This window comes from Trifolium pratense, linkage group LG5, assembly GCF_020283565.1.
Source record: "Trifolium pratense cultivar HEN17-A07 linkage group LG5, ARS_RC_1.1, whole genome shotgun sequence".
Lineage (NCBI taxonomy): Eukaryota > Viridiplantae > Streptophyta > Magnoliopsida > Fabales > Fabaceae > Trifolium > Trifolium pratense.
The window spans coordinates 13,268,861-13,282,073 of NC_060063.1; the positions used below are offsets into that span (position 1 = coordinate 13,268,861).

Consider the following 13,213-nt stretch of genomic DNA (forward strand, 5'->3'; position numbering starts at 1 on the left):
ACAAATTTTCAAAGTTATGAGCAATTCAAATCAATTTTTCAAACCCTAACAAAAATCTTGTGAAAACTTTAATCACCATGGAAATCAACACATGCTAAGCTTACACAAGCTAGTCTACTACCCATAAACACTCCCATGGAACCAAACTAAATTTCTAGAATATTTGCTCAAGAACATATTCATAACAAATCCTAAAATCTATGAGTTTCAACCAACTAAAAGAAAGGAGGAGGTTAGTTACCTTAAGTGAAGTGGTTCGTTGCAAGTTCTTATGATCCAACAAGCCTTGAATGGAAGGATTTGGTGAAGAAATGAGAATTTGGTGATGAATAGAAAATGGGGGAGTGGTTCACGGTTTGAGAGAGAAGAGAGGTGAGTGAAAATTCTGATTTTTGCTAAGTCCACAAGTCTAAACCTCCTTACTATACCTTGGTCATAAGCATTCCTAGCCCTTGGATCAAAGGTGCACCATAAGCCATGTTGAACCTTAGCCAATGGATCAAACAAATCCCATCCACTTTAGATATTTTCATATGGTTCTAAAAGTCTTCGCCTCACAGACGAGTCACGCTTCGGTTACGGACCAAACTTGCACAGACAGAAAATCTATAACCTAAAAGTCCTCCGTAAACGATTTCCAAAACTTATCGCCGAATCTTTTTCTGCGACTGTAATTTTCTTCCACACTCTTGAAAATTATTCTCAGGACATATCCTAACTCGCGCAGATATATAAAACTTCCATCTAAAATTTTACTGAATTCTGAAACCGTAAAATTTTACGTCAGCGGGTAAAATTTCTACTCGTTTTTCCAAAAGTGAGAATAATCCAAAACTCGTCATTCTGAAAATGCATAAACCTTCTCATACATAAAAGAAGATTACAGCCCAAAAGTCCGTGCCTTTACAGCGCACGAGTACAAAACAGACTTAAACTCAGCAAAAATGCCGCTATTACAACGATACTTACAAAACGACTTAAACAAAAACCCTAAAACTTTTATCCAATATTTATTTTCCTTACACAAAATAAACTGTGAAATTACGGGTCTTATATTACTACCCTCCAAAAAGAAGTTTCGTCCTCGAAACTTAAACGTCGTTGAATAACTCCGGATATTGCTCTTTTATCTTGCTTTCAAGTTCCCATGTCGCATCTCCGGTAGCTTCGTTCCAAATTACCTTAACCAAAGGTATTTCTTTTGTCCTCAAAAGCTTCATCTTCCTATCCGCAATCTTGATCGGCGGAACCTCAAATGACAAGTTCTCTTTCAAGTGGATATCGTCCGGTTTGATCACATGTGAGGGGTCGGGAGTATATTTTCTCAACTGAGAAACATGGAACACATCATGAATCCGAGATAGTACCGGTGGTAACGCGATACGATAAGCTACCTTTCCTATCCTTTCCGTAATTTGATACGGTCCAATAAACTTCGGAGTTAATTTCTTAGCTTTCAAAACTCTTCCAACACCCGTGGTCGGTGTAACTCTAAGAAATACATGATCACCCGCTTCAAATTCCAAAGGCCTACGATGCTTATCCGCATAACTCTTTTGCCTATCTTGTGTAGCTTTCAATCTTGCCCGGATTTGCTTAACTTTATCCGTTGTTTGTTGCACCATTTCAGGCCCTACAATTATGCTTTCACCATCTTGATACCAACACAAAGGAGTCTGACATCTTCTCCCGTAAAGTGCCTCAAATGGAGCCATTCCGATGCTCGCATGATAACTGTTGTTATAAGTAAATTCCACTAAAGGCAACACATCATCCCAACTTCCTCGATCATCTAGCACACATGCTCTTAACAAATCTTCCAATGATTGATTTGTTCTTTCCGTTTGGCCGTCCGTTTGTGGATGATAAGCCGAACTCATTCTCAATTTAGTTCCCAAAGCATCATGAAGTGTTTTCCAAAAATGTGAAGTAAATTTTGGATCTCGATCCGAAACAATGGTCGAAGGTATTCCATGTAATTTCACAATCTCCGCAATATAAATGTCGGTTAACTTCTCCGCGGTGTCGGTAACTTTAACCGCTAAAAAGTGAGCGGATTTTGTCAATCTATCCACTATCACCCAAATTGAATCCTTCCTTTTTCTTGTCTTGGGCAATCCCGTGATAAAGTCCATGGATATACTATCCCACTTCCACTCCGGTATATCCAACGGATGCAACATTCCCGCCGGTTTTTGATGCTCCACCTTCGCTTTTTGACATGTCAAACACGCCGCCACATTTCTTTTCATACCCGGCCACCAACAATCTTTTCTCAAGTCTTGATACATTTTAGTGGCTCCGGGGTGGATACTCAATTTACTTTTGTGAGCTTCCTCAAGGATTGTGTTCCTCAAATTTTTAACATCCGGCACACACACCCTTCCATTACATCTCAAAATATTATTCGCCCCCACTTTGAATTCGGTGGTCGTTCCTCGAATTATCAAGTCTCTCTTTGCCATAAGCAATTCATCATCTTGACAATTTGCAATTTCTTCCAACAACCCACTAGAAATAGTAATCATTCCCAATTTCAAAGCGCCCGGTGCAAACTTTACCGTGAGGTGCAAATCTCGAAACATCTTCAACAATTCATGTTGACTAGCCATTACCGCTGAACATGCCGACACACTTTTTCTACTCAAAGCATCTGCCACCACATTAGCTTTTCTGGGGTGATATTCTAATGTGAAGTCAAAATCCTTAAGCGTCTCCATCCACCTCCTTTGTCTCATATTTAATTCCTTTTGATCGAAGAGGTACTTTAAACTTTTATGGTCACTGAACACCACAAAAGTGCATCCATACAAATAATGCCTCCAAATCTTCAAAGCAAAAACTACCGCCGCAAGCTCTAAATCGTGTGTGGGATAATTCTTTTCATGTACCTTTAACTGCCGCGATGCATAAGCTACCGCTTTCTTATGTTGCATAAGCACACATCCAAGCCCTTGATAAGACGCATCACAATAAACTTCATACGGCTCATCGGATTGAGGTAGAACCAACACCGGTGATGTAGTCAAAAGCTTCTTTAGTAATTGAAAACTAGCTTCACACTTGTCCGTCCAAGCAAAAGGTTGATCTTTTCGTGTAAGTTGTGTCATCGGCGCCACAATTTTAGCAAAACCTTCAATGAACCTCCGATAATAACCTGCTAAACCCACAAAACTTCGTACATCGGTGACAGTTTGTGGTTGCTTCCATGAAAGTATCGTGTCAATCTTAGCTGGATCCACAACTATTCCCTCTTTTGATATAACATGGCCGAGAAAATTCACTTTTTCCATCCAAAACTCACACTTTGACGGATTAGCATACAACTTGTCGCGCAAAACTTGCAAAACTAGACGAAGATGCTCCTCGTGCTCTTCTTCACTCTTCGAAAATACAAGTATATCATCAATAAACACCACGACGAACTTGTCCAAGAACGGATGAAATACTCTATTCATGTAGTCCATAAAAATAGCGGGTGCATTTGTCACTCCAAATGGCATCACCAAATACTCATAATGTCCATAACGCGTACGAAATGCCGTTTTTTGCACATCTTCATCCCTCACCCTTATCTGGTGGTAACCCGACTTCAAATCAATCTTAGAAAATACTGACGCATCCTTCAATTGGTCCATTAAATCGTCAATTCGTGGCAAGGGATAACGATTCTTAACGGTCACCTTGTTGAGCTTCCGGTAATCTACACATAACCGTGACTTTCCATCCTTCTTTTTCACCAACAAAACTGGCGCTCCCCACGGCGATACACTTGGCCTTATAAATCCTTTTCCCAACAAGTCTTCTATTTGACTTTTCAACTCGATTAGCTCAGCTGGAGCCATTCGATAAGGAGACTCCGAAATTGGTCCGGTTCCCGGATGCAAATCAATAAAAAATTCCACTTCTCGGATCGGAGGAAAACCTGGAATTTCCAACGGAAAAACGTCTTGGAATTGTTGAACTATTCGCACATCTTCCACAATAATGCCCGAGGTGACTTCTATACTCGAAAGTGACATAAACTCTGTTTCCCCATTTCTCATAGTTACTACAAGCCTATTAGCTGACAGATATCTAGCAACTCCCGGTTCGGGGAAAAAGGCTAATTTACGGGCACAGTCCAAAATAACATAATGGTAAGATAACCAATCCATCCCGAGAATGATCTCGAGAGACTTAAAGGGCAAACATATCAAATTAACCAGAAAATCTCTATTCTGAATCATCACCAAACAATGTAAACATGCTGTATTAACTACCAAATCTTTTAATCAAATCCTTTTCCAATTCCACATAATTTTCCACATCCAACATATAAGGATTAAAGTAGCTACGGTATGGTTGGTTGAAGACACACATTAACGAAACGAGTTAATACACTACTAACTAGCAAACAAGACTCACTACTACCCACTAACGATTCGCTAAACCGACGCGACTCTAATCTTAACTGACTGACCTCAGACTGTTAACTCACGTACACACTTTCCCTTTGAAGATCTACTGCCGAGCTCTGATACCAAAAATGTAACACCCCGTTTTTCAAAGCATAAAAAGGGGTATTTTTTTTTTTTTTTAAAAATCAACACGCTTAAATAAAATGGCCCGCGTGAACGCCCGCAGCTATCTCGGCAATTCGTCATTCAATAGAAAATAAATATAACATCAACACATTATATTACAGGGCTTCCTCGAAGCAAAGTGTGTACCTGAATAATTTACATACGGCGGATACATTAAGTTCATCAACCAAAAGACACGAGTTATGAACCGAAAATATCACAAGGCCAAAAGGCACTAAACATGTCTGAGTATAAATGTATAAGACATACAGTCATCCAAAATACAAACTAGGCCCTAAGCCTACCAAAATGTAGCCTAACAAGCGCTACTCTCTACACTCCGGGATAGTCCACGAAGTCCTCGCCGTCCACACGGCCTACGGTCTCAGATGGCGCTCCATCGTCTGGGGGTGGGAGGAGCCCGCGATATGGCATGCAAAATAAGGGTCACCAACTGGAAACAGGAAATACAAATACCAAATACCAAATAGAAAGCGGCTAAACACTTATCATTTTCCTCAACACATGCATAATAAATAAAATGCGCACATAGCCTAATGCAAACCTCTAATGAATGAGTGTGGCACCCCGTCACAGGATCGCCACGGTAACACCCCGTCACAGGATCGTTACATGCATGATTTCCGGAAAAAGGTGGATTACACCCGGCACAATCACTCAGATCAAATGCCAACTCAATTGGTGGATACTCTGGAGTACAATCACTCAGATCAAATACCGGCTCCGTTAACGGCGGTACAATCACTCAGATCAAATACCGTCTCCGTTAAAGGCGGAAGTATCACCCGGTACAATCACTCAGATCAAATACCGACAATGTTTGCATGAGCATACGTCCCTACATATACTAATGCAACAACATACACATATCCATAACCACATGTCAACACATATATTTCCCACATATACGTAAGACAAATAACATCGAAAACAACCAAGCACACAAGCATGGAACCACAACAAACATAACCACAAGCATACCCTAATGCTATTGACGGAAATAAAAAGGTGCCCTTACCTCGGCAATGCTTCCAACCAAAAACCACAACGTTTCACACTATCTACCGTTTCGCGTTTCCTAAAAATAACGAGCGGACAATGAATAAGTTTCTCCCAAAATATCTTAACGAAACTAAACCTATCAACAAAGGTCTAGAGGTGTCTAAGGCACTTCCTAACACTCTCGGATATTATATTCGAGTCCTTCCCATAGTGATTAAAAATTCCCGAAGTTAAATACACTATTTTTCACAAAACAACACATTTTCGTTTTCAAAGCATACCATTGCTCTCTATGGTTTTAAACTTCAAAGGACACTTTCACACACTACCAAAACACTTGAAAACAACCTAAAAATTTTACGAAAATATCTCGACAAAATAATCGAGTTTTTCTTGCGTCGCAAGTTTCAAGTTTTTCTTTCCAAATACCATCCTATAATCATACTTTGACCCACCTATGATCATTTCATCAAAGCATGATCATTTTTCCCGAAATTGTGGACTTAGAAAAATTTCACAAATTTTCCCCCCCAACACAAGCTAGGTTCGGCCATTGAAAAACAAAGTGGCCCTTCCGCTCAAAATCTTTCGCTTCTGAGGGCATGGTAATATCCCATAATACCCCCGAGTTACTAATCCAAGCCCCAAAAAATTTTCCGGGCAAAGCCTCAAATTTCGAAAATTCAATTTTAGGTTCTTTAACACACATACAACACCAAAACCATTTTTTTCCCAAAAATTTTTGCATGGTAATTCACCCTAGGCCACCATTGTGCCTCCCTCAAAGCCCTAACCAATTTTGAAACCTCTACCACACTTTTCCGAAATTTCTCATGACCAAAAGTTTTGAAAATGTGAACCACACCCAAAATTTTTCCAATGCTAATAACTAGCAAGCCTCTAATAGTTCACAAGCCTATGGAAATGATCAACTAATTCATTTTGAGGGTCAAAACAAGAATTTCTAAAAATTTGTTCATAAAATCCTCAAGAACACACTCAAAATTATTTTTCCTTGTTTCACAAAATTAAAGCCATTTTCTAACATCCATTTCACTACAATGCTCATAAACAACACCAAAAATAAAAGCACAACACAAATTTTCAAAGTTATGAGCAATTCAAATCAATTTTTCAAACCCTAACAAAAATCTTGTGAAAACTTTAATCACCATGGAAATCAACACATGCTAAGCTTAAACAAGCTAGTCTACTACCCATAAACACTCCCATGGAACCAAACTAAATTTCTAGAATATTTGCTCAAGAACATATTCATAACAAATCCTAAAATCTATGAGTTTCAACCAACTAAAAGAAAGGAGGAGGTTAGTTACCTTAAGTGAAGTGGTTCGTTGCAAGTTCTTATGATCCAACAAGCCTTGAATGGAAGGATTTGGTGAAGAAATGAGAATTTGGTGATGAATAGAAAATGGGGGAGTGGTTCACGGTTTGAGAGAGAAGAGAGGTGAGTGAAAATTCTGATTTTTGCTAAGTCCACAAGTCTAAACCTCCTTACTATACCTTGGTCATAAGCATTCCTAGCCCTTGGATCAAAGGTGCACCATAAGCCATGTTGAACCTTAGCCAATGGATCAAACAAATCCCATCCACTTTAGATATTTTCATATGGTTCTAAAAGTCTTCGCCTCACAGACGAGTCACGCTTCGGTTACGGACCAAACTTGCACAGACAGAAAATCTATAACCTAAAAGTCCTCCGTAAACGATTTCCAAAACTTATCGCCGAATCTTTTTCTGCGACTGTAATTTTCTTCCACACTCTTGAAAATTATTCTCAGGACATATCCTAACTCGCGCAGATATATAAAACTTCCATCTAAAATTTTACTGAATTCTGAAACCGTAAAATTTTACGTCAGCGGGTAAAATTTCTACTCGTTTTTCCAAAAGTGAGAATAATCCAAAACTCGTCATTCTGAAAATGCATAAACCTTCTCATACATAAAAGAAGATTACAGCCCAAAAGTCCGTGCCTTTTCAGCGCACGAGTACAAAACAGACTTAAACTCAGCAAAAATGCCGCTATTACAACGATACTTACAAAACGACTTAAACAAAAACCCTAAAACTTTTATCCAATATTTATTTTCCTTACACAAAATAAACTGTGAAATTACGGGTCTTACACTCCTTGCCACTCAAGAATCATGAATTCTAATCTCTTACCTTAAGCAAAGATGATGATCCAAGCCTTTCCTCTCCTCTCTTGCTCGTGATTCTCCTAGCCAAAACCCTAGCTTAGCTTTGCTCTTGCTCTTACTCACTCAAACTCAAAGAAATGAATTGTGATACTATTCATGTGTTTGACTTGTTACTTATACTACTTTTCATGATCATGAACCAAGCTCAAATGGCTTAGGCCCAATGCCTCTCACGCCCTTCAAGCCCAAAACCAAGGTTCTCGCGTCTAATAACTTACGCTCGGCTAAATAATTATTCGTCGCTCACTAAAATAATAAAAGCCAATTAATAAATAAAATACATTTAATAAAATATACGAATACGAAAAATGGGTCGTTACACTTTTCAAGAACACTAACGATTGCAAATCGTATGACAGCTAGTGGTGAAACTATGCAGCAAGTCACAATAGTGGAAAAGATACTAAGATCTTTGGCTCCAAGATTCAATTATGTTGTGTGCTCAATTGAGCAATCTACCAATGTGACTGAACTATCAGTTGAAGAACTACAGAGTAGTCTTTTGGTACAAGAACAGAGAATGCGTGGTCAACAAGAAAGCAGTGTTGAACAAGCACTCAAGATTTCCAATGGTGGAAGAGGTGCTGGTAATGGAAGAGGTTGTGGTAGAGCCAGAGGGAGAGGTGACAGGGGTAGGCAAAATTTAGAAACTATTGAATGCTTTAAATGTCATAAACTAGGTCATTATCAAAATTTTTGTCAAATTGGGGTGATAATGTCAATTACACTGAATTTTATGATGAAGAAGAAACTTTACTAATGGCAAGAACTGAAAAAGATCATGAGATTAGAGAAGAAACATGGTATTTGGACTCTGGCTGCAGCAACCATATGATTGGTCAAAAAAGACTGGCTATATGATTTTGATTCATCCTTCAAAGACTCTGTGAAATTAGGTAATGATACCAAGATGCCTGCCATGGGAAATGTAAAACTTTTCATCAATGGAAAGATTCATGTAATCAGCAATGTATACTATCTTCCTGGGCTTACTACAAATCTTCTCAGTGTAGGGCAACTACAAGAAAAGAAAGTAACTATTGTATTCAAGAACAATATGTGCAAAGGATATCATGATGAAAAGGGACTGATATTCTCCACTCAAATGACTGCAAATAGAATGTTCTTGATCACAGCACCAGTTATAATTCCAATGTGTATGCAATTCTCTAAACAAGAAAAAACTCAACTGTGGCACAACAGATATGGACATTTGAGTGTGAATGGCTTGAAATTATTGACCAAACTTGGAATGGTTAATGGATTGCCTGAGCTGGGAGATATGGAAGGGAGATGCACAGATTGCTTGTCAGGAAAGCAACAAAGGGAAGCAATTCCAAAGCAGGCAAAATGGAGAGCTACTGAAAAACTTCAACTCATACATTCTGACATATGTGGACCTATAAACCCAAGCTCTAATGGAGGAAAAAGGAACTTTATAACCTTTACAGATGATTATAGTAGAAAAACTTGGGTTTATCTGTTGAAAGAAAAATCAGAAGCTTTTGAACATTTCAAAAATTTTAAAGCATTAGTTGAAAATGAAAGTGGTAACAAGATACAATGCTTGAGAACTGATAGAGGAGGTGAATATACCTCCAATGTTTTTGATGAATTTTGCACCTCACAAGGCATTAAAAGACAACTCACAACAGCTTATACTCCACAACAAAATGGAGTTTCTAAAAGAAAAAATAGAACACTTTTGAATATTGTTCGAAGTATGTTAGCTAGTAGAAATGTACCACAAAGGTTTTGGCCTAAAGCAGTGAAATGAAGTACACATATTATGAATATAAGTCCAATAGTATCAGTCAAAAATATGACTCCTGAAGAATGTTGGAGTGGTACTAAACCATCTGCTGCACATTTCAGGGTATATGGCTGCATTGCTTTTGCTCATCTACCAGATAGTCAGAGAAAGAAACTGGACAACAAAAGCATCAAATGTGTTCACTTAGGCATAAGTGATGAATCAAAGGCCTACAAGTTATACAATCCTGTTGATAAAAGGATAATAATAAGCAGAGATGTTGTGTTTGATGAATCAAAAGCATGGAATTGGGACAATAAACAGAAAGAGAGTGATGGAAATGAAGTTCTATTTGACTCTGAAGAAATCACAGCCACTAATGATGAACCAATTGAGCCTCAGATTACACATGAACCTCATGATTCTCCCTTGTCTAACTCAGATATGGACATTGGATATGAAAGTACAGATGCAGAAGATGAAGTTGCAGAAGAAGACAATAATCAGCTAGGGCTAAGAATAAAGAGGCTTCCAAGTCATTTCAAAGACTTTGTGATGGGTTCAGAAGTTGACAATGAACAAGAACTGCAGAATTTTGCTATCTATAGCAGTAGTGAAGATCCATACACTTATGATGAGGCTTGTAAGCAACAAGTTTGGAAAGATGCTATGGATGCTGAGATAAAAGCTATAGAAGACAATAATACTTGGGAATTGTCAAACTTACCTGAAGGGATAAAAGCAATTGGAGTGAAATGGATTTATAAAACAAAGTATAATGAAATGAGACAAATTGACAAACACAAGGCAAGACTAGTAGCTAAAGGCTACACTCAGAAGTATGGTATAGACTATAGTGAGGTCTTTGCACCTGTTGTCAGATGAGAGACAATCAGGACAGTGTTTGCATTGGCTGCAAGCAAAGGATGGTGTGTCTATCAGTTAGATGTAAAAAGTGCCTTGTTACATGGAGATTTGACTGAAGACATCTATGTGGAACAACCAGCAGGCTATCTAAAGGGTGACAGTAAGCAGGTTTACAAGTTGAGAAAAGCTTTGTATGGACTTAAACAAGCCCCTAGAGCTTGATATAGCAATATGGAGTGTTGTACAAGAAAACCAGTGATGAATTGCAACTGAGTGCCTGGACAGACTCTGATTATACTGGTGATCTAGATGACAGGAAGAGTACTTCTGGATACCTTTTCATGCTTGGAAGTGGTGCTATTTCTTGGTCTTCAAGAAAACAGCCCATAGTTACCCTATCTACTACTGAGGCAGAATTTGTTGCAGCAGCCTCTTGCTCATGTCAGTGTGTTTGGCTTGGTAATGTGCTAAAGCATCTAAGGATAAGTCAGAAGAACACAACCATAATCAACTGTGATAACAGTTCTTCAATTAAGCTTTCAAAAAATCCTATCTTACATGGCAGATGTAAGCATATTGATGTTAGATTTCACTTCCTTAGAGATCTTGCAAATGATGGAGTTATTGAACTGGTTCACTGCAAAACACAGGAGCAACTAGCTGATATCATGACAAAACCTTTGAAGATTGACACATTCTGTGAACTCAGAAGCAAGATGGGAATGGTTGATCTTGTATGTTTAAACTGATTTTGGTTCTTAATGTTTGTATAATTCAGTTTAAGGGAGGGTATGTTGATAGTTGTTAAGAGTTTTGGGCCTTGCTTTGTAATTGGGCCTAGTGTATCGAGCCTATTAGCATGACTTGTGTGCAAGCTATATAAGGCAGGCATTGTAAACAATTTTGATCAATGAATAACAACTTGATTATGTTACAACAAGTTGATTCTGTTACAACACTGATAATATTAGCCAGCCACAAACAAACAAGGTAAAGACCACTATTTTGATTAAATCAATAACATAAACAAAAATTCCGAAAAAAATTCTTCTTCCAATTCGAAATTCTAAGACTTCTTAATGCAAAAAATTAGCCAAATATACCCTAAAAGCTTCTGATTACTACTTACTTCAACAATGATCTTATGCTATGCTCCGGCCACGTCAAATCCATCCTCCACATCTCATCTAACCTAAACTGTTAGATCAATCTTGACAATCATCTACTTTCATCGTCGGCTATTGATGTGATAGTTACAAATATTTCATGTATATAAGTGGGAAGGCTTTTGCACCACCTTGATCACTCAGAATGGATCCTCTCCATTTTTTTTTGTCTCTCAATCTTTCTCAATTTTCACTTTTCAACCATTGATTAACTTTATATCATTTCTTTTAAATTTAAATATTATTCTATATTTAGAATTCAATGGCCTCACATTATTTTCTCAAGTTTTTTCCCAACATGAGAGGATCATTTTCCTTGATCACATATTAACTCGAATTTCAGAGTGCAAACATGTTTTGTAGGTACATTCGTCGCCATATGTGAACCACCATCCGAGTTAACCAGTTATATTCAGAATCGAACAATTCTAGCTCAACCTGCAGAAATGTCAAAATTGCTAGTGTCGGACATCAGGACCGGGGTTCCAACCCTGGTCACTCCACTTTATGTGTGTGAGTTTTCAACTGCTTTGCCATTTCGTCTATCAACACACAAAAAAAAAACATGTATTAAAAATTGAAAATAGTAAATCATTTTGAGACAATATTTCGATTACAAAACAAGGTTCATCGTTTCCGCTAATACCATTAAAATGGTGGTAGATCTAAGACTTAAAAAAAAAATAAGTAAATGAAATTATAGTCATATAAAATATTTTAAAAAACTAATTAAATAATATTGAATATGATTACCTTAAGCAGTGTCAAATAACATGCTAAATACTGGCACTTTGGGTTGGTGGCAGTGTTCAGCTCCTAGTAGAAGAATGCCAACACAATAGTGCCCCAAGCATACCTGTCAATCATCTCAAGGTCTCAGAAGTACTACATAAGGTGACATCAACATAGCTCTTGCTCTTGCCAGAGAAGATGGTGGTGCCTGCCTGCCAACAAGGAATAGGAAGTACATTATGACGACGTAGTCCCAATACATATGAATGTTGATCTCATCTTCGTCCCTTTCGGCTCGATGTGCAACTCTAAAGTGTTTTTGAAGGAATGACTTCTGGTATGCAAATTGTGCATGAGCTTCTTTGGTAGTTGTGACTTCCCAGGCAGCGTCCATGAGATCTGATCCAATGAAGTTAACCTTCAGGTTAACGACTGCAGCTTTATTCATGATGTTCGGGTGGTTCAGGAGACGTGCCTTAATGAGAAGATGTATATGACATGACACATCATCTAGTCTCATTGTGATCTCCTCAGCAAAGATATGGAAGTTGTCGGTTTTCTCATACCAGCTCTCGACAAAAGCAACAACCAAGGCCGGACCAAGAAATGTAAAATCGATGGTGGCAAAGTCAACCAGTCCAGGTATCTCAATGGCATTACCAAACCACTGAAATTCAGAACACTCAAAGACATAACATAACACAAAGACAACAAAATAAATCAGAATTAAACAGTTAAGAATCTAATAATTAAACTATAAACAGTGATTTTCAAATTTATATATCGCTGGTATACACCTCGAGCAATATAGCCCCTATACATAGTCGGTACAAACTTATTGAATGGGCCTTTTGAAAATCCCTAAAGCCCAGACTTACTCTC

General features: G+C 38.1%; 1 protein-coding gene across 1 annotated transcript; it reads right to left on the reverse strand.

The window, feature by feature from the left end:
* Positions 1-12,467: 12,467 nt before the first annotated feature.
* On the reverse strand, positions 12,468-13,153 carry LOC123886070. Its single transcript, XM_045935409.1, has 2 exons — positions 13,094-13,153; positions 12,468-12,998 (listed from the first exon to the last, which is right to left on the reverse strand). The coding sequence occupies exons 1-2, from the start codon at positions 13,151-13,153 to the stop codon at positions 12,468-12,470; spliced, it is 591 nt and encodes a 196-aa protein (XP_045791365.1).
* Positions 13,154-13,213: the final 60 nt, after the last annotated feature.

Excerpts from the sequence above, each read along its gene's own strand:
- LOC123886070 (XM_045935409.1), bottom strand. The coding sequence starts at position 13,153 with ATGTATAGGGGCTATATTGCTCGAGGTGTATACCAGCGATATATAAAT. Across the intron at positions 12,999-13,093 it reads ATATAAATTTGAAAATCACT|TGGTTTGGTAATGCCATTGA; the intron begins GTTTATAGTTTA and ends TCTGAATTTCAG.